Genomic DNA, 25,815 nt, shown 5'->3' with positions numbered 1-25,815 from the left:
CTGAAAACAAGAGAGTAGACCACAGAAGTTTAGTCAGTACCCATGAAAATATGACGACGCTCGTAAGGTTAAACATCACTAAGCCAGAGAGAATGAAGTGCAATGCACTAAACTTCATTGAACATGTAAGTCATGATCTGCTGGGCTCAGCTGGGGACAGACATCTGTGAGAGTGAAGCTCTAATTAGCTTTTATTGTTTTGTGGAGTGTAAGCTCTGTAATCATCTATGCATTGGAGCACAAAACATCGCTGACTTGGAAAAGGATGTACGTGTCTGATGCTGTTTATTCTCATGCCAGAAATTAGGTTAGGAGAAGACAAGAAAAGGAAGGAAGGAAAGGAGCAGGAGGAAGAGTGCCACATATTCACCAGTAGCAGTAAAGTCACTCAATCAGTGTTCTCTGTGTCAGATGTGTTTGTCTGCAGTAGCCACCATGACATATGATCTTACATATGATCATGGCAGGTTTCTTTATATGGCTTTCAAACTGCTAAAAGGGGCACAGCCATTAATGATCACAATTCTTAAGTTCACAAAAAAAAAATAATGTGACAATGCACATGCAAATCTATACTAATCCTAGTAAGTTACTTGTTTCCTGTGAATCGACAGAGTGTTTTGTTTTTCTACAGCATTTCCTTGTTGTAAGAGAAATGGGGACTAAATTTAGTCTGAAAGTCTATTCTAAGAAAGGAGCACCTTCCTGCTCTTACAGGAAGCAGACAGGATGACTCCCTTCACCACCCCTGAGCTTCCCTCAGCCAAGCCCAGTGTCCCTGGTCTGTTTCTGTGTGCTAGAGTGGTTAAACACACACAGGGTGTGAGAACCAGTGAGATGTCTTAAGCACAGAGCGGAAACATTTTTTCCCAAAAACAACAAATAAGGATACTACTTTGGTACTAACAACGTTACTTTCTCTTGTTACCTGCCTGCGTGAAGACTAGACTAGACAGAGTACTAGAGTAGACTATATACACAGCAAAATAAAACAGTGTAATGAACAAACAAAAAGCATGAACAGAAAGTGTGTTATAACTGTCTTTGTGAGGTCTTACGCTTAACAGTGTTACAACAGTATCAGGGGAGGACGTCCGGCAGGGGACCAAGAGGCTTTTATCCTCTTTGTAGAAGGCCAGGACAGAAAATGCCTGATAATGGGGATTCACAAATGGTTGCTCAGGATCTGAGGGACAAAAAAAAAAAAGAAAAAAAAAATCAAAATCAGTGAGACCTAAATTACAGGTCATACAGAAACACATTTCGGTGCAGATGTGCTCCAATACAGTTTGTCCTTTGGGATAACCATATTTTGTAGCAAAGAAGGGTGAAAAAACTGCGCTATGCCTGAGCTATGCAATTGAACCGGTTCATCCAACTCAGAGATCAAATAGAGAGATCAGGTCATTCACACCAGGATAAGGCAGCAGAAGATACAGTATACTGATCAATCAAACTATAGTGTGTTCCTACTGGGCATCCAGGCATCACATGATCTACATCATGGTAGTTTTATAGTCTGCTTTGTAGTTTTATAGTATTGACTGGCATGAGGCCAAGCAGCAGTGGTGTGATACAGAATCTATTATTTGTAAAGTAACCATGGAAAATGATCTAATAAACAGCTGATGGGCTGTGAAAAAGGGTTAAGACTAAACACAGGTACTGTAGGTTGCCTGTACCTCTCACTTTGTCTTGTATACACCAACAGATTTTAACGTAAAAAAAAAAAAAAGTGTTCTTACATTGTTGAACACTGTGTCCATCTGAATAATAGTGTATTATTTGAGCTACTTGATGTTTTAGGGCAAAACAGTAGCCGGAACAGGAAATCACAGTCAGTGACCAGTACTTCCTGTGTAATCACCCTCAACCTTCTATCTCCATGAAAATGCATGGTACTAAAGAAAGCACTTCTGTCTCTGAGAAGGACAACTTCAGACTGTAGATGGTGTTAACATCCATAATAGTCATACATTGTGAAAATGCAAAGTATATCTCTTTCTTTTCTTCTTTTTCTTTCGTGTTTTTTATTGTTCTCACTGACTACTCTTTTTTCTAAAGTGGTTGCTTTCCGTCTTGTCTATCCGCATTGACTATTTCATTCTTTCCATTCAGTGCCACTGTCTGTGGTCTCAGTTCAACAACAGACTACTCCACTGGCATCAGCAGTTGACAATCACCCTGTGAAAACCTCTTTTATCAGGAGACAACAAACAGCTAAACTGTGGATTGAAAAAAAAAAAAAAAATCAGTTCAAAGAGAAAGAAGCATTATCAGTGTTCAGCATCAGTTTAAACCAGTCCTTTGTATTTCTAAAAGTTACATTCGCATGATGGAACAATTACTTAGTAAACTGGAGGGAATCAAAGGACCTATAATCTGAGCTAGTCACTACTAGTATCACATGCAAATAGCGCTTTGTAGGTCTCACCTTGGACATAGACATAGGTAGAGGAGTTGTAGTCTGAACCATCTTTGTAGTAGTTACAGGTGTACTCTCCTGTGTCATTGGCACTCAGGTATGTTATTGTCAATTTGCTGCAGTGTGAGCGAGAATGGTGCCTGGACTCACACTCCTCCACCATCACCCCATCTGATGAGTTCCAATGTTGGGGATTGCCAAGTGTCCAGTTCAGTGGGCCATTACCTCTGACAGAAGACAGAGAGGGACAGTATTCCAATGAGTTTCACTTAAATTAGTGCAGCTAGTTTTGGGTGTGATGACAGAGCCAATACTTTTCATATTATCACTATAACTATGTTGGATGTGACACATCAACATTACATTGCGTTACCTACACACAGCACTACGTAATTTCTATATTTTAAGAAAAAGCTTTTTAGTTCTGGACAGCAGCGGCTGCTTCTCCCCTTGGGGTTCTATGGCTTGATGTTAATTTTAGGTTTATTTTGAATTAATCTCGAGTCGGCCGATAACTTGAACTTTCACATGGGAACTGTTTCTCTTGAATGATGTGCTCAACTAACACATTCTTTCCACACAGCATCCATTTTCAAACTCTCATTAAAGAGATCCCAGAGGAACATCAAACATGTCTTGCATACCATTGCTTTTGCCCACAGAATTTTGGGTCAAGCATCCTCCAGCTCTCATACAGTAACGGAAATCAAAAAAGTTCTGTTATGGGCCACGCTTCTTAGCATATGGCCTTGTAGGGAAGCATTACATTAGATAGACACGGGTTCCTTCACATTCCTTGCAGGCCTACAAAATGTCATAAGACTAAATTCTTAACAAATGACAGCAGCACACTTGGGTTCCACTGTCCCTAAAGGAAATTGCAGTAGACTGATAAATGCAGACCACCGTCACTGGTTCCTATCAAAGACTGTCCCAGACTCTTTGTAGCCAGCAGGTGTCCTGAGGCCCCGGCATGTTCTGTTTATTTTCCCCATAGCCTTACTGGCATGAAATGACACCAGGGTTTAAACTTTATAGCTGTGGTGACAGTTCACAAACAGACTTTCTGGTCCAAAGCGCCAATAAATCTTTTTGATTGTCACAAGTTTCCAAGATACATGCTATATTAATTTTGGTTCACTTCACTTTGACAAACTTTGATACATACCTGCATATGAGATTTAATGAATCGTCTTTTTGAAGAATGAGGGGGTTTTGAGATGGGGATATCTTAGGTGATCGCATTTTCTTCAAATGTCCTGTTCAATACAGACACAAACAAAACGAGACAGTTAGAGCACTTAAGGAGAAACTTTAAACAAACCTGCACATTTACAATATCACATATTATGTGTCAGTCATTATCACACTAAACAGCACCAAAATTACTGGTGGAAATGCACTGCTATTCCAGTGTGGTACGTGTTCATTTCATGTTGTTGTGAAGCGCCTCTTATGCAAGCAATGCTGAAAGGGCACTGGGGGTGTTTCTGATACTGGAAGAGCAGGAAACTAAATGGACAGTGTTGAGCAAAAAGACAGACAGACAGAAGGTGGAATAGAGAAAGAGAGAGAGAAAGGGGAGAACATAGGGAGCAGCTGCGCCACTTTACCAGAAAGGTCAGACCCGTCAGACACACAGAACTGAAGCAGGCATGCGTTTCCTCTAAATCAACCACTCAGCCTCCTTTATTGGGTGCTCCCTTCCTCTTTTTGGATTTTTTTTCATTTACCATTGACCTTGCACCCTTAATGCTATTATTACATTATCACATGGAAAACACAAGGTCGAGATGTTTGATTCAAAGGTGGCCTTTATTTGGCATACAGCCAGCTGGATCTGTTGAGAGGTCCCTCTAACAGCGCTCAACATAGGAAACACTGATTCTCCCTGCTGTCCAGAAGGTGTCACAGTCCCATATGTGATTTCCTTCTTTTCACAGTGATCCCTAAGCAGCATGTCATTGTGGTCAAAAAAATAAGTTTATTAAGTCAACCCTCTAAATATGACAGTCTTCAGGGATCGCCTTATTCGTAGCAGAGATTCAAGGACAATGGAGTTACACACCAGCCTACAGGCATGCTGACATATAAACTCACTAACAGATACACAAGCATGCACGCACACATGGAAATTCACACACATATGTAAGAACACCTGCATTTACCAATGCAAACACATACCAAAAAACACACACATTTGCCTAGTATTTGTCTGTTATTCAGAACAGCTGCTGTGCTAAGAATGAGCTGACGATGCCAGTGTTGGCAGCAGCACTTAATATGAACTTCCTCACAAAATATTAGAACATCATTGTTTTATTTTCCAAGGTTATACAGAGGGGAAGGGTTGTGGCTCACACTCTTTGATACCACACACTTTCATCTGTACACTAGATTAATTACATCAAGGTTCTTAATCTCAATAAGCAATTGCATAATCTGCAATTCACAAGATAATAAATCACAAAAATGTTGTTGGTTCCACTGTAGCTGTCAAACAAATTTCCTTAAGAACATTTTAACTGGCAGCAAACTGCTGGAAATGAGAACTTTGCTATAATGAATCAAACAGAATATAACCTCTGGGACTGGTTAAATACAAATGGCATAAGTAGTACAATTTATCATTTTGATGTCTGCAAAACTCATTCCGGTGTGTTCAAAATGTAGTTCCTTTGACTTACAGTAAGCATTAAAGAAAAAAAAAACAAAAAACATGAATGTTGGCTTCTGCTTTCACACAGAACAATAACAACCAAAAACACCATCCCCATCTTGACCTTGAATTGCACTGGCCAATTTTTCCTCTATTCTCCTCAGTAACTCACTGCAGATGGATAAATCAGCAGGGGCCAGCAGCCCACTAAAAAACAGACAAAAAAAAAAATAAATAAAAAAATCTAGTGGTTTTTTCTCGTTACACCCAAACTCCCACCTGCCCAACGCTGATCTCAGCAAGTGCTCCAACACCCCTCACCTCCTGCAACAGCTGTGTGCTGCATTCCTCCAGCAGATTGCCTGAAAATGCCAGAAATTGTGCTCATTGTATTCTAAGTTCAAAGAGCCCTGAAGCTGGTTCTCATAAAGAGCCATTAAAAAGAGGCCAGGCATAGAGAACAGAGGTAGAAAGAGTGGCCGAGCGTCTTCCAGTTCAATTTCTCAGTTAGTTGACAGCAATCTTGAGTCAGTCACACAAGACTGAACTGATTGACATGGGAATTTTAACCAAAATCAGATCAGGCTCACCTTTGCATGTCCTTGTCCTCACTTGGCTTTGATGAGGGGAAGTGCACAGGACATAGTTTTTGGGAAAACATTTGTGTTTATTACCAGTCAGGAAAATAAAGACAAAATCCAATGTGTACCAATGTGTACCATCTACTCCACGCTATTCTGATATGTTTGTGACTCTGAAAAGGCAATTTAAATATTTAGTCTGAAAGAACTAAACAATTATACAAACAAAGAGGTTTCAGTTAATCCAAGTCAGAGATTCAGTAATGTCAGTAAAAATGTTGACTCGAGGTTAATCTACCTTTCATCAAACATTGCTTTAAGGATATACAGGGCTTAGATACTCAATATTTACAAAAACAATTGAAACCAGACATGACTTGTGACAAGAATTTAATGTAAACTACCCTGCACATGCCCATTTTAAACCAAATTGCCCTTAGACTACAAAGCTGAAGCAGTTGAAATCCTCATATCCACTTACCAACAAAAATAATTGTAAAAAAAGTTGGACAACAAGACTGTGCAGTGTATGAGTATTGTCACCTACAATATGAACACAGTGAAAAGGTAAATAAAATCTAACACTCTCACCCTAGCCATAGCAAGTTATGAACCCAAGTTTAAGGACCTGGTTATACAACAAAGGTTTGCCTAATCAGAACTTCCTGGATTTGTGACATGGTGAAAATGTTAGAAGTGAAACATATTTTATTAGAGTACTCCTGATCCAGTGTAATGAAAAATGTGTCATTTTTTATCATTTAAGAAAATGTTGAGCATTTCAGGTTAGTGTGTGAACATGGTGAAATTACAGTAACATGATTTTGAGCACAACTATGGTCAGACGAACTGAGAAAAAAAAAGTAGAGTTTAGAGTGAAATTTTCTTGTTAGTCAAAATATTATTACTGGTATCAGTTTCTAACATTCCTGGACTGATTTACAGCCATTGGTTCTAGTACTTTGATCCACTGCATGGAGTTTATGAGTTTAACAAATTAAAGTGTTGGAGATATAAAAACCGTTACACAAGTAATATGTTAACAATTAAAGAGCTGAGGGTAAACGTGAGGAAACAATATTGGGAATTGCCATAAACACTGGAAAGATGCTTCCAGGCTTGCAGCACACAGCCAATGGCGCATGTTTAGTGTTACATAATAGAAACTGTTATTACTGTGAGATGACTGTACTGTCGCTGAATTTAACGGGAATCCCAAAGTTACAGTCCTTTCATTGCTGGAAATAATGCACAGAATTTCCTTCTTTTTTGCAGTGAATTCCTTTCATCTCTGCATACTTCCTACCTCATCATGAAACAATATGACTCTTTTGAGAGTCAGTGGAGGTCTTTGTTTTTGTGTTGCAAGTAACAATAAGTCATAACGATGCCCTTGTTTAACCTTCCCACTTCATCCTGTTAAAAGAAAAGGTGGAGAGCAATAATCGTCTAACAAAAGAGAGAGTCACTCTTGGTAAGTCATCTTTAAAGTGACCATGGTGGCAGGAGTGAAACTGTAGTAAGTGGTTGCCAATCTCTGAGTAAAGATATCTGTCCTGGTGCAGTGGGATACTACACAGTCTTTCGAGTTTGTAGATAGTCTTAAGATTATTATTTTATAGATTATATGTAAACTGGTTTTTAAAGTTGACATGCCAATATCTGCTGTTCTGGAACTGGACTGAAATGCAAAACTGAAATACTTTCTATTCACTACTAAGATTAGCAAAAAAAAAAAAAAAAAAAAAAAAAAAAAGTACATATTGTCACAATTCAGTAGTTTATTTACAGTAGTTTCCCATAAATAAACTTTTGTACCGATGACACTTCATAATTTTCTTTCAGTTTGACACGTTTAAGACAAAGACAAATTCACAAAAGGCTCAAAACTCATGGGAGAATTACAGCACACCTCAGGCCAGACTTAGGACTACCTGCCACAGTAAGACGCTTCAGCTATGCTACATGTCTCTGGAGTATTCTCTCACACTGAGCACTTCTGAAACTGCTCCACTTTGACAACTGCAAGGTTAAGACAACAGTTAGGGAGACTTTTATTTTATTAGCAGTATATTAGCCTTTGGAGATTTGAAGGCAAAATGCCACAGACTCCTCTTAAAAAAGCAAAATAAAAGAACATCTGGCCATGATGGGTGGCCAGACTAGGTTATATAAAGTTGAGAAGAGCCAACTAACAGGAATCTCCTGCAAAAGAGTCCAAACTAGTAAGCCCAGGGGATTCCCGTTGCATAGCGTATGATTAAAACTAACACACAAACAGAAGCTGCTTGAAATTGAAATCTCGTGTAGGATTCAAAGAAACGACATTGCTGGTTCAGGGTGGATATGTCTAGTATGGACCAGGTGTTGCAATCATTCTTCAAGAACAGGATCACAAAGAAACTTGTAATGTTAAATATCTTCATATACAGTATAATAATGCCTTTTTCTGTTCTGTTGGTAACTACCAGTCCAGGTGTGTGTGTGTGTGTGTGTGTGTGTGTATCTTACTTTCTTGTGCTACCTTCAAGGATCTAGCTGTACCACAATGAGCAAGGAGCCCCCTACAGCACCAGGCTTACTTCTCATCATACCCATTTTTACCTTCTTCAAAAGAAAAAAAAAAAAAAAAAAGTGAAATTCCACTATTGTGTGTATCACTCCAAGTGATATGCGAAAGACTTAGTTATTAACCATCACATGGATTGCTGATTAAATTTAGAATACATGCATCTTGCTTGTCTTCAGGCAGCTGCAACAAAGTTCTATTCCTCAATCAGGACCTGGTGTACTTCATTAAAATGATAGTGTCACAGAGCAACACACAACACACTTGACCTGGCCAAATTTTGGAATAAGAAGCAGTAACAATGAATTAACTAATTCACTGACACATTAGCAGAAAGGGCACACTATCCTTTAGACAGAACATTTACTTTCCCCCCCCACTTCAATCATTAATACTATAATCAGGAAGAGACAAGTAAAAAATGTGTCCCAGTAAAATCATCAAAGCTTCAATCAGTCTCTCTCAGATAATTAACATTGTGATACTGTGCCACCACTAACATGATGCAACAACTTATTGTCTTTACGGCTTTGTGCCGTATTTACCAGAATAAATCTGTTGCACACCTAATCATAAATAGAGACAGCCAATAACTAATGGCTCTACCAGTGTAGCTCCTATTCAGAAACAATACCCTCCTTTCCTCTCTGCCATTGTCTTGTGGATGGAGTTTGACATAGCTCAACGTGAGCACAAGGAGCTCCGGGAAGAAATCTTTGCTCAGGTAGCGTGTCACATTTCCGTGACCCTTAGTAGCCAGAACAATTCCAGGCTGCTTCTTGCCCCTACGTCCGCTTCCTCCCTGTGTCTTTCCCACGCTTTGTGTGTAGACAGTAAAGGAAATCTACTCAAAAAACATCGAAGATAAAGCTTCAGAAGCTGAAAGTGTGCATGAATCTGTGTAAGGGTGAACGTCAACAGTATTTCCTTTGTTTGGCTGGGCTGTTTATTTGGAAATGATGAGGAAGGCTTGCAGTGTATCTCAATGACACACTAGTCTTGGCACAATGTGGAGGAACATCCATGTTTTATACACTATCTTGTTTTTGTATATTAACACAGACAACAAATGTCTGTGAATGAATGTCTTAAATGTTCAACTGTGTTCATTCACAGATAACTGCTGCAATAGCAGAGGCTGATTTACAATAGTCCTAATATCTATGAAAAGAAATTTAAATGGACATAACTTGAAATTTAAAAAAATATATATCAAAATGAGTCCTACATTAAAATATAAGACCTGTTGGAATCAACGCATTGCATCTCAATTATAACGGGACAAGACCCCCTCTAGCGGCTCATGTGAGAACCGCAGGTCATTTGACAGCTTTCAGTTGCTGCCAATTTCCCCAATTATCATATTCCTATATTCTCCTGATGGATCCATAATTAAAAATGTAGTTCAAAGTTAAAATAACTGGTCAGAAAACATCTGTTTGTTGCAGCTCAATTAAAGGAGGAATGATTATTTTTAAGATAAGACACTTTCTACACGTCTCCTTTAAATAACGGACAGTTACTTGTGTTAAACATGGTAAAAACAATACGCATTCAGCCATTCATCGAGAAAAACCAGTCAAACCATGCGATGTAAAAATTCTGTCCATTCATGCATAAAACCCTACTATGCGTAAATAACTGATCTGTATAAGCATGACTTCTTACCATGTGTGAATGACGAACAGCACAAGATGACAACGACCCATCTGAAGCAGTTGGATGAGACCATCTTTCCAACTCTTCACCAAAATCCAAGCTGAGTTAGAAATAAAATGACCGACTCTGGCAGCAGCTTATAATTCCGGGTGACAGACAAGTTTCTTCTTACGGGTACATCAAAGAGTCTTATTCTTTTTTTTAATAAAAAAAATCTTATTCTAAATCCACATACCCATCAGGTGTACATGCAAAAAGCGGCAGTGATTTTATCGTAACCCATGACGCGATTCGCAAGGGAGCCCTCCTGCGCAGCTGGGTAGTCCAGTTCTCGGTCCCGCACTAAAGAGACGGATGTGCCGCTGTAACCTTGGGGCAGGTGCTCACGGACGAAAAAAGTCAAATGAAATCAATTTAACAGACGGTGAAAATCAAAAACTTTAGTGAGTTGTAACTGGTGTCTTGCACGGCCCACAAAAGCAAGATCAATCAGCTCCTGCCTTTCAGGCGCGCCCTGGACAGTTCCTCCTTTCTGTGCAACACTTACAGTCCAACGGTGTTTTATGCACACACACAGAGGAAGGACGCAACGTCACTTTTTTTGGGGGGGACACACTCCTTTCTTCAGGCTACTGCGGAGATCGCCGCATGACAAATAACCGCTAGGCATATTTACAATCCTGCAACAAACCTGTAGCAGATATGATGATTAAATAAGAGAAATGGTACAGGGTTATTATACCATTGCACATAAAAACGTGCAAGATAAAGCGCATTATTTATATTCATTTCTAGTGAAAGGGCACTAAAGATAACTTAAATCATGACATTATTTCAAAAACTAATATACAGATGTAACTGATCAAATATTACCTTAACGATTTATGGGCAGTGACTACATTTCTGAACAATTACAGTAGAGGAGATAGTTCGCTAGATTTCCTTTTTTTTTTTTTATAAACTGGGCTTTGTAGCTCCTACTTTGATAAAATAAACCTACTGTTTAAATGAGGTTAAAGGTAACAACAGTTATCTTTTCTCAAGAGGAAAACTAATACAAAGTAAACAATCACTGATACAATCACTGATATCAGATTTAATCTATAATATCTGCACAAGTGCTCAGAATAAATATTTGGTGGATTTATTTTTAAACTGCAGAAACAGGATACACTGCTTTTTATATCAATGTAAATAATCCTCTTTTGTCCAGCAGTGCCCTGCAGTGTGTGGATGTGCTGCAGACTGTTTTCTTTTATCACTACAACAATTACTTTGCTGCTGTAGGTCATAGTAGGTGGCATTGTAAATAAGAACATCCTGCCCTCACCTTTCCGTCCACTTTAAGACTAAACAGCCAACAATTTGGGGACTGGATCTGGAGTGGTGGTGTGTTTTATGAGGCCCGACACAAGTGGTAAATGCAATGAGCACTGTTCGGTCGTCCCTGTAGCAAGAAAACAGCAAAACATCACATAACACTAGAAACAACTTCTAACATCCAAGAGATGTGCAAGTCCTTCAGCAAGTTACGACAGTTATAATTTATTAAGTCAAAAGATTTCCTACACACTATCAGTATTTTTAGTTCACCGTTTCATGTTGGGTTTGTGGGCATTTTTCTTGAAATCAAAGTAATGTCCATAAATACTTAACGTGTATGCATTTGTACAATCTACTTTTTGTATTTTCTGCCTGGTTTATTAAAAGAGTGGACATTACTTGCGTCTTGGTTTACTTTCCAGACTTGAATGAGTGTTACAATCTGGCTGTGAAACTGTAAATTCACCCTTTTCATTGTATAGATTTCCAAATGAAGTATACATGGTGTAACACTGACAAGACTCTCAGAAACAGTTAAGAAAATGGCTTCAATATAGATGCTATTAGGTGTTAGTAGTAATAATATGTATGTAGACTTAAAGGGAACTAGAAGCTCAGTGAATACACAAGAAAGGTATGCAAGACACTGTCTTGTCTACTACAGCTAATGTCTTAGCATGTGCTTAAGTCTTTAAGTCAGGGAGACATTCCCTGTGAACCAAGGGTCCAGTAGATAAGACTCCTGATGAACAATAGGTGGAAGTTGCTCACTGGGGAGGTGGATTTAAAGTGTTTTATTTTAGAATCTGGTGTTCAAAACACACTACGGGGGACTAACTGGTTCTACGCACACAGCACACATTCTTTCTTTTGCCCAAACAGCAAAGTCCGGTTGGTTAAATGAACCAGTAGTGATAAAGTATTTCTTCTCTGAGGTTGTGGAGGGGGATCTGAGAGCCTGCCCCTTTGATTAAATGATTGTAGTCTGTCTTGAGTGGAACGAAACCCCACAGTCTCCAGAGCCCATTCAAGCTGCAGCTTGGGAAGAAAGAAATTCTATGGAATATATGTTGGTGGGAAAGTAGCTAGTTCAGGGATCAACATTTGAGTTTCCTGCAAAACACTACAAAGCTATTTGATATAAAGCTTCTTATAAATATTTTGTGCTTTATATTGAAATGTCAAGAATATGGAATAAGACATGGAAAAACATTTCAAAAACCAACTCAATAAAAAAAAATAAACTGGTGTGTTTTTGGCACTACACAGTATGTCAAAAGTGGGATAAGCTCCACTTTTTAGAGGGGAAAACTGATAAGCCTGAAAGAGAGAAAAAAGGAAAATTTCAACAATGACAGGGCAGAATAATAAGATGTTGTGGTTCTTTTGGCTTGTTAAAGTAAAATATGGCAGCAAGCACTGGGACTGTACACGATTTGAGTTTTTTCTTTACCATGTCAAAATGTGACATAAGTTACCAATAATGGTAACCATCATAGTAGTTGGTCTTAGCTACTAGCTTATGATCAGTAAAATTAGCTCTAACACACAGCATTAGTGTAAACTGTAACCGAAAACAGTGTGCAATAATTAGCATTAGCCAGCCTTGTTTAAAAAAATAAGCCATGAAGCCAGATTTTTAAAGTTAGCGACTTTGTTTTTTTGGTTTTTTTTAACCTTCGCGGGTTTTTGTTTTAGTCAGCTGTCAATCAAACCTGTTCGAGCTAAATTAAATGGTGAAACCTAAAACATGGAGCAGTTTGTTACAACTGTTAAAAGTCAGTAACTGTCATATTTACTTCATATAATTACTGCATGTTAGTTCAAATGATTATGTTAAAGAGTTTTGTCTACAGGTTGGAGACGTATTAAAGTCAGTTAGCTAATGTTAGCTATCTTAGCTAGTGACGTTACTATAGCTAAACGCAAGCTCTAATGCTAATGACTGAGCGCTAACGCTAAGAAGCTAGGGTTGCTTCTTTATGTATTCTGTCATGTATTACTAACATTCACGACGTTTAGTTCACAGATAACTTTATTATTAATACACTGAAAATGTCAAAGACTCCACTTAGATGGAAACAAATAAACCGTTTAATATATTACACTCCGTTAGCTTTACCTGTCTGGAGGCACAGGCTGCAGTCTTTGTTTTGACATTGGCGGCGAATACGTTGAAATGTTTCACTATTCATCCGAGCAGCTTCGTCAGTCCGAAATCAGATTTATCATTCAGGTCGGTTTCACTCCAGCCCAAATAGGTTCGTTAAGTGTAACTGGGGCGAGACATCGTCAAACCCACACTCCTGAGTTGGTTTCACTTCACACCTGGCCTGAAAAGGCTCGTTAAGTAAACAACAATGAGCACAGGTGAGGGTCGTTAGACTCTAATGGTGGACTCTTATGACACCTCTGATCCACAAACTGGGTGTGAAGTGTCCTCTCTAGATTTTTTTAACGATCTTTTGGGGTTTCCAACAACTCCAATTGTGCCACGTACATACATGTTTATGAAAGATCTCGACTTACTTACTTGACTACAGTAGCTTTGTCATGACCAAAATCAGGAAAAGTGGATTACTGTTATTTTACATTTGAAATGATAGGAATGCTTTATTGACCCAGTGAGGGTGTAGATCACCTAGGCTGACATAATTGGTTTTTGGACAGCAACTAAGCTGATTTATAATGTTGATAATTTGACTAAAGTACTGCTGAAGGTAAACCAAACATCTGCTGGTTACAGCTTATTTTGATTTGCTTTTCTTCATTCACAGATCTCACAGAGAACCTGCAGCAAAAACAGCCAGCAGATTATGAAAATGTGATAGAGAAACTCTTCTCTGAAGTCTCTGGACTAGAGGAATTCCCCAAATCACCAGATCCACAGGTAAATGGGTGTGACCAAAGCCCACAGTCAGGGTCAGGCAAAACAACAAAAACAACAAACATTTAAAAATCAGAATATAATTATGGATGTAAAATTTCACATTCTTTTTGCCAACAAGTTTTTTTCTGCCTGGAAGGGTGTTTTTTTTTTTCATTTTCTTGAAGGTGATATGTGTACCATTGTTGTTGTTCTACCATAATTTACATTAGTCCTGTAAAATCTGAAAAAATATAGATAAAATTATCTGATTTATTTATTTAATGCTAAGTTAAATATTCCTCTTACTGATGCATACTTTTTTTTATCATTTGCACATGCTCTGTCTTACTCATATTACAGTTAGAGGAGTGTGCCATCCAGCTGTGGAACTGGTCAGTTACTAAGAACTTGGGCACTACTATAAGTCAAGTTCAGAAAGCCAAAGGTACACTTACAGTTGCAGTATTTCATTTTACTGATGAACATTACACTTACAAATATTCAGACATATCATCGAAATATTGGCTCAGTGTAGGGACTGCAAGCACATTGTGTTCAAATATTCTCATCTTCACAGTGCGTCATGTCGCATGTAGTCTGATGTACTGCTGTGAGCCTGAGATTCCAACAGAGGGCATCATCCGCAAGCAGATCCTGGTAAGTGATACTGTAGGTACCCTCTGAGTGCTCAACATTTCCAGAGGACAAGGTCTGTTTATCAGTGTCTAATCATTACAGATGGCCAGCAAAACAGGGAGAACCTGGCTGGACTGCAAAAATCCCCAGATGGCAGATAATTTCTTAAGGCTTGCTGTCAAGGTGAAAAAATCATTTAACCTGAGAGAGCTTAAATGTGTTTACAGCAAATAGAAATATTGTGTCTTTGCAAATTACTGAACATACCATATCACTAGAGCCTGGAAAGCCTCTATAGCCAACTAACCAACAGAGCTGATGGAGAAGCTGACATCACTTCATCCAAGGGGGATGTGGAGAAGGATCTGCTTCGAATTCTTTCATGTCAGGCAGAATCGGTGAGCTGTGGCGCATGTGGTGTTCAACACCTTCAATGTGAATATTTGTTCTTGTGATATTTGGCAGCTGAGGAAGTGCTATTCTGACAGACTTGCAGTGTGAAGTGTGAGACAGCTAAAATGTGAACTGAGAAACAATGATAGGGGGAAATCTCATTCTGGACTAATAGGGAATCTTATTGTTTGCTGAAATTTAAGTAATAGTTTAAGTCTCCTCTTCTTTGCAGGCCATAAGTCAAGGGAATAATCATGAGGCTGTGGTTTATATGCAGCGCTGTAAGGACATGCTGCTACGGCTACCAAAAGACGTAAAATGAAGCCCTCTGTTCTCACTACAACACTATATATTGTTGTTTCACATTTTCAGTACATATTGTTCTTGAAAGTGTGTGGGATGTTAACTGTGAATATGTTTTCTCAATGCAGACTGCATACCTCTCGCTTATGTGCTACAATTTTGGAATAGACACTTACAATCAGAAAAAGTTTGAGGACAGTGCATTTTGGTTGAGGTTAATATATTTATATTCTTATTATCAATTAATTTAGGTGGAAGTGTTGGGAATAGATCCATTAGTAAAGGGATCTATTTTTCTTTTTTTTTCAGCCAAAGCTATGACATTGGGAAAATGAATGTGAGATATGCCCCTGGATCTGAAGTCCAGGTAAGACTGTATGATAGTTTCATACAAGCAATGGGTGCAAATTAATATAATATAAATATAAATTCAATGTCTGCAATTTTACTCAAAATAGGCCAAGATTTTACGTCTCCTCGCCACTGTTTATTTAGAGTGGGACTGTCAGAGGTTTCAGGAGAAGGCTCTCAATGCTGTATGCTTAGCCAACAAGGTACAATACAAAAAATAATTTCCACATTGTAATTTACATATGCATTTTGAGGGATGCACTTACAAAAAAGCTCAGAAGCTCTGTGCCTAATCGGACTCTATAATTTGACAGGAATGTGTGAGCATCTCTGGGCTGTACTTAAAGATCAGAATACTCCTGAGATGTGGGGCCTCAGATGATCATATCAGAGCAGGTTAGTTATTAACAGACCTCACTGAATTATTTATACAGAGCCTGATTAACATAGGCAGCAGCGAGGTGACAGTGGCTCAGAGGTTAGAGAATTGGATTCAACACTAAACATTAGATTGATTCTCTGAAAGTACTGGAAGAAAATGGTTAATGAAAACTCAACACTGACTACTGATGAGTTTAATTGCTCCAGAAATATTCAAAGTCTCTGCTGTAAATACTCCATAGGCTTTACAAGTTGGGTCATGTGTTCCAGTAGAGCTGCTTTGTCTCCAGCAGAAGAAGACTGTACTTCTACTGGGGCCCTAAGTGTTAATGACTGTCTATGTGTGACTTAAGCAGATTTAAATGCATGTTTAAAAGAATATCATAATTATATGTTTATAGGGCTTAATGAGATGCTGGAATCTAAAGTTTCTCTTGATATGTGTCTGAATGCAGTGAAGCTACTCATGTCTGAAGACAGGTAAAAACTTAAAAAGAAGTACCGCTAATCTCACTTTGACACATAACACCCTTACATTAATGTGCACATGTACACATTGTCTGTCTAGTAATGCCTACAGACATACCATCTAACTCTAAATAATATCTGTTTTGATTTTTTTAGAGAAGTGCTGGCATTTGAGTATTTGAAACGTGTATGTCAGCATTTTGAATCATCCCCTGACCTGGGAACTGCTCTTATCTTGCACATTAAGCTACTCCTGCAGAGAGGCAAGGAGCTGCTGGGCAAACAGAAGATAGAGGATATAATCACTGGTAGTTAGTTTTAACTCTGATAATAAAATGACATGATGGATTTTGTAATGATGCAGACAGTGCACTACAGCTGTACCTCTGTGTTAGTATCTGTATTAATTGTTTTACACGCACACAGGCCACCATACAGGAAAACAGCTGACTCCAGAGGCCCTCACATGTCTACATGTCATTTTGTGGGATAAAGCGTCCAAATACTTTGAGGTAGGCCAAACACGGCCTGACTGGTATGTATAAGTTATCAGTGGCTTATGTAATTAGCATTGTTTCCTCATAGAAAGAAGCTGCAATTGGCCCACTGGTCTTGTTTATTTCTGCATGTGTGTGGGTTTGCTTTGGGTGCTATGGTTTCCTTAAAACACAAAGACATGCATGTCAGAAATACTCCTACACTACCTTTGAACAAAGTACTGGCTTCAGAACTAGTGTTAGTCCCAGGCAAATACAGTATAACTTAATGTTTATGTTTCTTTCCAGGCTATGAACTATTCTGAGGCTCTGCAGTGGTATAACTACTCCTTGAGTTTCTTTAAGGCAGGTCAAATGGAGCCCAACTTAGCCAAGCTACAGAGAAACAGAGTTTCCTGTTTCCTGCAACTGAAGCAACTGGAAAAGGTAAGAACCTGAGCCATAGACAGGGAAATTAATTTGTTGTTCACTGGCTGCGATGGACGGTGTGTGTCAGAACTCAGTTTGTTTATGTCACCAGCCACTATAGCAAGTGCTCCTGCCACAGTTTCGCAGTTTATGTGTTTAATGAATTTTCACATCTATATAAAAAAATTGCCTTTATCAGGCCAAAGAAGCAATTAGAGAAGCAGAGAGATGTGATCCTGATAGCATTTTCACCCAGTTCACTGTTTACAAGATTGCAGTGCAGGAGAACGACATCAAGAAAGGTATCTACACAATAAACAATAAAAATAAACATTGCAGTTGTGTTGCAATCTAATTACAGTTACATTTTCATCATATTCACTGGTGATGAGGTTGCATGTTTGTACCAGCTGCAGAAGCAGTGAAAGCAATAGGACTATTGTCCAAGAGTCCTGTAGCCAGTGAAGACACACTGCTGGTATCTGAGAACGCAGCTTCCAGCCTTCTCAGTCTGGCTGCTCAGATTGCTTTGGAGGTAGGACTCATTACTTGGATCTCTACACCAGCTGTAAAATTTGAGGATTTAATGGGAAAACCATATAATAATAATAATAATAATAATAATAATTAAAAAAAACTTAGTGGACAGTGCTTTTCTCAGACTAGTATCAGCAAGTATACTGGGCAGCAATCAGCTGTTAGCAATTTCTGAGGGTAAGGTGTAGATCTTTTTTTTTTTATAAGTAGAAAGTGTGTGGGAGGCCTACCTTTAGTATACTGTATGACTTTGATGAATATGACTGGTGGGTGGTGGTATTAATGATGGCGAGGATGTTTGTTTCCTTGTGACAGAATGATCAGCAAGAAACTGCCATTAAGGCTCTGGAGAGCTTATGTGAAAACTCCAAAGATGACGCTCAAATCCTGACAGCTCTCAGGTCTGTGAACACTTCAATGGAAATCCATCCATCCATCCATCCATCCATCTTCTATACCCGCTTTTCCTGTTCAGGGTCACGGGGATCCGCTGGAGCCTATCCCAGCTCTCTCTCGGGTGGCACTTCAATGGAAATCAAATATACAAATAAAGAGTTTAATTATTATCTCTGACATGAAAGCAATAAAGTGTCTTACACATGGAAATACACATGGACACATATCGGCACACCATAATCAGTATGGTTGAAATCCAAGACACTAATAACCTTGATATTTACGCTGAAGTTTAGTTTTTTTTTTAGAATTTCTTCAAAATATTGTCTCATGATTTCCAGATACAAAATTCTTATGTAGTTGATTTCAAAGCAGTCAGTGATGAGACCATGTAATCATTTATAGGTCATGGTGGCGTTTCACAGTGACAACATAAAGTGAAGATGTGAGAGATCTGTAGTGTTAGTTTTCCATACACCTCTGTGATCCACTGACCTATATTCACATCCTTCTCTGAAAGTGTGTCTCTGTATAATAAAGTTAGTAGGTGAAAAAAGGAGGTCAGCACCAGTTTCTCCATTCATCTTTTTTATAGGTGTTTGGTTCGACTTGTGCTCACCACAGTGGAAGAATCAAGTGATGAGATGAGGTGAGGGAAAGGAAAGTACCTAATTAATATGTGACTCTATCGTGTTATTGATGCTGTTTAAAAAAACACAATCACATTCAATACCTTCACTCCATGTAGAAATGTGAGGCTGGATGCCCTCCTGCCATATCTAAAAATGGGTGAGTGCAGGCATTTGCATTTTGAGAAGATGTATCTAAACTACTGGATGTGCTGTGCCTCCTAACCCCAAAATGTTTTGATGCCTCACTGCAGCTCTGCAGAAAATCTCACACCAGTCTCCCATGAGTGTTGAGGAACGCACAGAGGAAGCTAACTGGTTCAGGAAAACTGGTACTAATAATCCTTCTCTGCTTGTCACTTCAATCTGACATGACGTGCTATCACTTAAAATGTCACAGCACCTTCATCTCATTCAGTGTGTATTGTGTGGGCCTGCGTGTGTTTGTGCTTGTTGCAGCTTGGAACTTGGCTCTGCAGTGCGAGAGCAGCCCTGACAGAATGAGAGATTTCTTCGTGCTCTCCTACCAGGCAAGTGCCTTTGTTAGCTTTTTCAGGTGAATTAATACAGTACGTGGGTGTACATCAGTAACACCTGAATGGGGATTTAACATAGCTTTAGAAAAATAAACATATTAGTTTAAGATAAATAATTGGTGATGCAGTATGATCTCACCGTGACGGTTAGTTTTGTGCTCTGTCCTTTATGAAAATACCCATCACTCCACATGGATTTTTGACTTTGATCCCCCTATGAGATGTTGACATGCTTGATTTAAGTACATGCATTCATGTCTGAGAGCACCGTTATACAATAATGAGCATCTGCTGCTGCATGATGAGTAAAAGTTCCAGACATACTATGATATTTCAGAGGACCATCAAAAGTTTTTTTTTTTCCCCCACACATTTTTCATTTTGATTTGTGAAGCTACTGTCTCTCTCTAGTTCTTCTTCTAGCCAAATTACTGCAATCAAAATGAAAACTATAGTACATAAATGTAAGACTACCAGACATGTTTTTTACCAGGTTCTTTTGTCATACATGTGTGTATCTGCATGAACCCGTAGCTCTCCCAGCTGTGCCCTCCTGATTGTACGCTGCTCATGGGCCAGAAGACATGTCTGCTAATGGCTGCTGCTGCCTCTTTGGAGCTCTGCAGGAAGTCTCCTCTCTCTGCCCAGGTGTGCCACCCACTCCCTCTGCCCATCTCCTACATTTAGCACGCTCTCCATCCACATGGATGGAAATTTACCAAGACCAGTGGAAAGGAGAGGTGACTAACCACATTATTGGTGCTGGCGTAGGTGTTTTTTCGTTTGAATCCCTCTGCCTTTGAAGAGGAACTCAACACTAGATGGCGATGATGAATCCAGAATTATTTTGTGTTTGATCACAGGTTGAGGACCTCACTCAGGCTCTTGAACACATTCAGATCTGCTGGGAGGTCTGGAAAACCCTGAAAGCATCTGGTAACTTAAGTAGCTAAACTATCTAAATTGCTAAATTATTGCGCAAGTTATAATGAAGCAAAGACCTACATTTTTTCTGGTCTTTCATGGATCAAAATAAAGCAAAGGAAATGTGTTTTCAATATGCATGTACAGGAAGCTTTCCAAAGGACCCAACAGAAATGCTGTTGCTGCTCTATGAATTTGAAGCTCGAGCAAAATTGAATGACCCCAAGGTTGAGACAGTGCTGGAGTCTGTCCTGGAGCTTGAAGATGTTGAAACAAAAATGCTAGAGACCATTGGAGGTAAAAAACAAACAAACAAAAACAGACATGCCTAAAGAAACACATTCCAGTATTTACAGTCTACTGTCATTTTTTAAATTTTATGTAGTCTTAGCCATGGAGCCTCCAGCCCACTTCCCTGTGCTGTGTAAGAAGGCCTTGAGGGTTGCTCTCTCCCTGCACAAGAAACAACCACAGGCTGACCTGGCCCGCTGCAGGCATACTCATCACTGCTCAGCATGAAAACACCCTTGACATTTCTTTAAAGATCCAGGGCTTATTAAAATGAGAGGATTTCTGATTGTGCAACTGTTTTTTGTGTCCCCATCTTAGCAAGTGTGTTCACAACCTGATCAAGCTGTCCCTCCCAAATGGTGTGTCAGAGGTAGAGGCCCATGTGCTTGAGGAGGTGTGGGACTACTATGAGGAGGCCCTGTCCATCATTGCAGCCGCAGTGAGTCAGCGCCAATCACACATTGCCATCCTTTGGCTCCCGCCTCCTAATCCCTCCAGCAGAACTGCATCCTGCTATATAATTAACCCCCTCTCTTCCACTCTCTGTCTGCCTGCTGTTCTAGAAGTCTCTTTTTATCAATGGGCTTTCAGCCGCACTTCAATTAGCAGATGCTTCCATTCACCACCCCCTTCCTGTCAATTTGAATGTTAATGTGCTGTACAAGTCAGCACACTGCAGCTCTGAATGAGGCATCAAATTATTGAGACATTACATTTCTTTAGAGGCAGTACATATTTCCCCTTTCATATTGGTTTATTTCTCAAAAGCTGTGGAATTCTTTGGATCAAAGTGAAAAGCCAAGATTAAAGTCTTGTGAAAAACGTATGAAACTTTAGAAATGATAAGAGTGTGGAGTTTGTTTACGCTCTCCTTAAGACTCACAAGCTTTGGTAAAGGGTAACAAAGAGTAGAACAGGATCAGATGAAAGTTACTAATGTTACTCACAGGATTTACTCATTAAAACACAGATTTCCTTCTATAAACCAGGCTCAAGTGAGTCACCCAGGTGGCCTCTGATAAATAGCCTTTTGAACATCTTCCTGCTCTTCTCTGTAGCCGGACGACTTCCCAGAGATGGAGATCCTGTGGTTGCTGACTCGAGCTTGGAACACGGGGGTATTGCTGTACAGCCTGGCTCAGTATCCCGAGGCTGAGAAGTGGTGTGGCCTCGCCATGAGCTTCATCCACTACCTGGGATCCCTGCAGGAGAGCTACGAGACGCAGGTACATGAGCGGTGGAGAAACACAGAGGGGAAGAAGCAGACTGAGGAGTAGCAGTGGAGAATGATAAAGCTTGTATTGTTCTGCTATGTGGGACAAAAGCTTTGGTCCAAAAATCACGCAGGTTTCATACAAGATTAAGTATATAATTATCTACTGTTTTTGGTGCACCCACAGATGTCTGGTCTCTACAGTCAAATCCTGGACAGGATGGACAAAGCCAAAAACAACCTCATCATGGAAGAATAACCAAACTGGGACAGGTCAGCTGCAGTCTGCCTGGTATAAATGGTTTGTTCTGAGCATGAATTCAAATTGACTCCATCAGTACCATCAGCTCAGTGTTTTAATGCTGTGGTTAAATGTTTACCAGATGGTCCACATTTTGATAAATTGTTGCTTCACATCTGTTTAATTGGCATCCTGATAGTGGTTAAGACACATTTGTTCCTGGTTTAATTTTACCATGTTTACTGTTCCCTATAAGGGCTGAAATGCTACCAAATAATCTAAGTGTCGCTGTAATAATTCAAATATTTTCAACATGGAATAACAAGCACGTCAAAATCATAACTGAGTCACATATTTTATTTTCAAACAAATAAACTCTTGTCAAGTCCCAAAATAAAACCCAAACAAAAGTTGCAGGACTGTGTTCCCTCATGACTAGGACAGGGAAGACCATGAGGCCAAGTGTCCTGATAGGCTGTACCACCTGCAGTGACAGGAAGGAAACTACTGTACAATCAAAGGGTTCATGTTTGCAAGCACTTACTGCACAGATGTGCTATAACATAAAACATCGTCACCCAAAAGTACAAACAAGAACCCTGACCCCCCCCCCCCCCCCAAAAAAATAAAAGCATATATGTCATCACTTCTCTCATCAGAACAAAGACCCTCATCAAGTATACACACACAGAGGCATTCAGGTTCCATCGTGTTATATACCACACCCTCAAAGGAAAGAGTAAAATGAAATCAAGTTCTTTGGGCTTTGACATGGCTGACTGAGGTATGAATACCACACACATTGTTAACAGTCAGCTGTATCTCAACTAAACACCAGAGGACCAATTCTAAACTTCTAATGATGTATTGATCAACGCTCCTGAATTCTGTGATATTGTGTAGGTTTCTGCCTGCATCTCTTTTAAATTATTTTACAATGTTTTTTTTTTTTTTTTTTTTTAAATCTATACACCCAGACACGTTCCACAAGAAATCACATGTAGACAGGCCCTACTAGAGGGAACTGAATCCCCAACTGACTAGTTAAGTGTTCCGATAGGCATTTGAAGAGAAATACCAACAATACAGCACATCTGTATGGAAATTATATCTCAAACTTTACTTACCTGACGTTTGTGGTCTATAAAACATGTTTGTCCCAGTTTGATTCACACATGCATGAAGCACAGGTGAGGGGATCTGCTGGGGGCTTATTTACATTGTACAGCTACCACACCCTTTGAAACAGTCTGCAAGCAGTTTATAAATGGCTCTGTTCCCTTCGGTTATTCCCTGAACTCTGGTTTTGACACAGGTAATGACAGCTGGTTTAGCAGTGGTGCCTGGCAGGTGGGCACACCTGTTCAGAAAATGCCTGCAGGTACAGGTGCTCTGTGGTTGGGAGAGAGCAGGGGACCCAGAGGTCTAGGTTATCACTTCCTGGTGGGTCTGGCTCTCTGAGGAGAAAAAAATAAATCCCTTTGCAATCTTTAAAAAGATGAGGATGAAAGCGAGTGTTCACAGGATTGGGGCCACAGTATTCCTTCTTCAGATGTGCACGCAGACATTAACAAGTGCCAAGGTCTGCATGTGAGGGTGGAGCAGGTCACTTCAAACCTGGTGATGCCACAATACAGCCAACTTCAAAGGTTACCGCACCGACAGCCTTAAACAAGCTCCCCGCCTCATGAAAAACAGAAGACACATAATACAACCTGATTACTCTGTTTAACTAAGCGACGGTACCGTGAGTATTTGTTCATGCTATGAACTCTCTGTGTCATCGCCCAAACATGGCCTTTCAGTCGCAGGGGAAATGGTATCTGTACGTTAAGATTCCTGAGCTGGTCCAGCTCACCCCAGACTCACTAAAGAGCTCAACACAGTGGTTCAACACCTGCCAACAACAGATTCACTAAGAATTTGTATGTTTATAGATGCACAAAGGATAGAGGTTTAATCAAACCCAACTTTAGTATTCTTTTTTGGTAGGGGACAATTCAAAACAGGTTATACTGACTATAATTGTTAGGACATCCAATACAATTGTCTTGTTCTACCCGTTTTAATGTCGCCATCATGGCGGCAGATAGGACAGTACCATATGACCATTTAATCAGAAGAGAATCCTCTTGGAAGGCAGAGAGTGTAATAGGGTGATCTGCTGCTCAACATGCATTAGGAGGCTCTGGCTGTCCGAATTGTAATCAAATGACCAAATTTCTCCTTTAATTAAAGAGGAAGAAGGTTGGGGGATAAAAGGCGCCCACAGAGGTGAGACTTTGTTTTATCTATTGCACTCAAGTCAGGCCTCTCGGCAGTTGGAGGACACAAAAATTAAGGAAAGATGAGAACGCTTCCTCTCTTTTCCTCGTCAGTTTTGTGCAGCCTCCCTCACAGGTAACAGGTAGTCACAAAACAGAATTTGTATTTGATGTAAGGCAGTTTGGTGTTTTGCAGAGAGCCCAGTTACACTTCTCTACCCCCATCCTTTACACAGAGCAGCTAAAAACCACAAGCAAATAAATCCCACAAAGAAAAAGGAAACGAACAAAAAAAAAAAAAAAAAGAATTCTAACAGCCCTCCAAATTGACAGTTCTAGTGAAGTGTAAAATGAGTAGTTTTTAATATGTAGTAAAATCTCAGTAGGATTTTATCATTTAGCTTGTGATTTCATAATATAAATGTAGAGATTCACAACTCATTTCTTCCTCTTGATCTGCCTCCCGAGATGTCTTTTATCAGCTGCAGCACAGACAACTGGCAGACGACCAAACAGCAAGCTGGTTTGTGATAAATAGATCACCAGTTTGTAGGCTCCTCAACTTATTTCCTCAGTCATTATAAACACGAGAGATGACTCCTTGAACAGTACCATCAGCAGGGCTTCATTTTATCCAGTCTTTATAGAAAAAAAACCCTTAATTGGTCATGAACTTCTCATCTTGCCCGTCTTTTTAAATGTGATTTGATGAACATTTACAAAGTGTTCCAACTTGTTATGATTTGTCTCTGTTCCCCTGCAACTTCTTTTCGAATCCCAACTCATCTCTCCAGATTTCGGTCAAACATTCTGATCTCCAGTCAGTCCCAGTTCACAAAAGGATTTATTCCTTTTCCCTTTTGTTTTCATTTGACAAATTCCTTTGGAATGGCATTTCCAGTCTTGAATGGATTTGTTGAGAAACTCATGCAGGGGTGTGCACAGTCACAGTAATGGTGATAAGACTTCTTTTTTCATTTAGAGTAACATAATGATGACACTAAAACTTGATATGAAACATATCTGCAAAAAGGAGGTGAGCAGGTAGGGTGGGGGACTGGGAGGGGGTGGCTATTTGGGCTTAGGTGGGGTCTCTGGGAGGCAGGATGGGAGCTCTGCGTCGATGCAGAGGGGACAGCAGGGTGCTCAGAGCTTCTCTGAGGAGGGGATCCAGATGTAGGGACCAGACTGCTCCTCGATGATTAGCTTGATTTTGTTGTAGATTTCCTCTAGTGAGTCACCCTGTACAATAGCTGGCAACA

The 25,815-nt window shown here is 39.6% G+C and overlaps 3 protein-coding genes across 13 annotated transcripts in view; 1 reads left to right on the top strand and 2 right to left on the bottom strand.

The window, feature by feature from the left end:
- The window catches only part of kdrl (kinase insert domain receptor like), a 35,153-nt gene extending 25,187 nt beyond the window's left edge, over window positions 1–9,966 (bottom strand). Inside the window, exons 1-4 of the mRNA XM_026329921.1 lie at window positions 9,903–9,966; window positions 3,594–3,684; window positions 2,435–2,652; window positions 1,059–1,186 (exon numbers count right to left, since the gene is read on the bottom strand). Coding sequence (XP_026185706.1) covers window positions 1,059–1,186; window positions 2,435–2,652; window positions 3,594–3,684; window positions 9,903–9,966 — 501 coding nt within the window. The remainder of the gene's footprint in view (window positions 1–1,058; window positions 1,187–2,434; window positions 2,653–3,593; window positions 3,685–9,902) is intronic.
- Window positions 9,967–12,966: 3,000 nt separating this feature from the next.
- tex11 (testis expressed 11) lies at window positions 12,967–22,307 on the top strand. Its single transcript, XM_026330596.1, has 29 exons — window positions 12,967–12,994; window positions 13,994–14,106; window positions 14,446–14,530; window positions 14,663–14,742; window positions 14,824–14,904; window positions 15,000–15,119; window positions 15,347–15,427; window positions 15,546–15,631; window positions 15,727–15,784; window positions 15,876–15,971; window positions 16,083–16,164; window positions 16,551–16,629; window positions 16,774–16,925; window positions 17,044–17,129; window positions 17,403–17,540; window positions 17,722–17,824; window positions 17,933–18,057; window positions 18,375–18,460; window positions 19,051–19,104; window positions 19,204–19,244; window positions 19,339–19,416; window positions 19,544–19,614; window positions 20,155–20,268; window positions 20,490–20,556; window positions 20,692–20,841; window positions 20,930–21,038; window positions 21,154–21,274; window positions 21,894–22,061; window positions 22,236–22,307. The coding sequence occupies exons 1-29, from the start codon at window positions 12,967–12,969 to the stop codon at window positions 22,305–22,307; spliced, it is 2,724 nt and encodes a 907-aa protein (XP_026186381.1).
- A 318-nt stretch (window positions 22,308–22,625) lies between these two features.
- Window positions 22,626–25,815, bottom strand: part of dlg3 (discs, large homolog 3 (Drosophila)) — a 70,602-nt gene continuing 67,412 nt past the window's right edge. For all 11 annotated transcript variants that reach the window (XM_026330017.1, XM_026330022.1, XM_026330019.1 and 8 more), the window contains one exon: window positions 22,626–25,806. In XM_026330017.1, coding sequence (XP_026185802.1) covers window positions 25,700–25,806 — 107 coding nt within the window. In that variant the 3' untranslated portion in view covers window positions 22,626–25,699. The remainder of the gene's footprint in view (window positions 25,807–25,815) is intronic.

The sequence above is a fragment of the Mastacembelus armatus genome, chromosome 10, assembly GCF_900324485.2.
Source record: "Mastacembelus armatus chromosome 10, fMasArm1.2, whole genome shotgun sequence".
In the NCBI taxonomy this organism is placed as follows: domain Eukaryota; kingdom Metazoa; phylum Chordata; class Actinopteri; order Synbranchiformes; family Mastacembelidae; genus Mastacembelus; species Mastacembelus armatus.
This window is presented reverse-complemented; position numbering and strand designations above follow the sequence as displayed.

Coding starts and splice junctions, on each gene's coding strand:
- tex11 (XM_026330596.1), top strand. CDS start 12,967: ATGGAGCAGTTTGTTACAACTGTTAAAA. Junction 14,531..14,662: donor TCAAGTTCAGAAAGCCAAAG/GTACACTTACAG, acceptor TCATCTTCACAG/TGCGTCATGTCGCATGTAGT. Junction 17,130..17,402: donor AAGCGTCCAAATACTTTGAG/GTAGGCCAAACA, acceptor GTTTCTTTCCAG/GCTATGAACTATTCTGAGGC.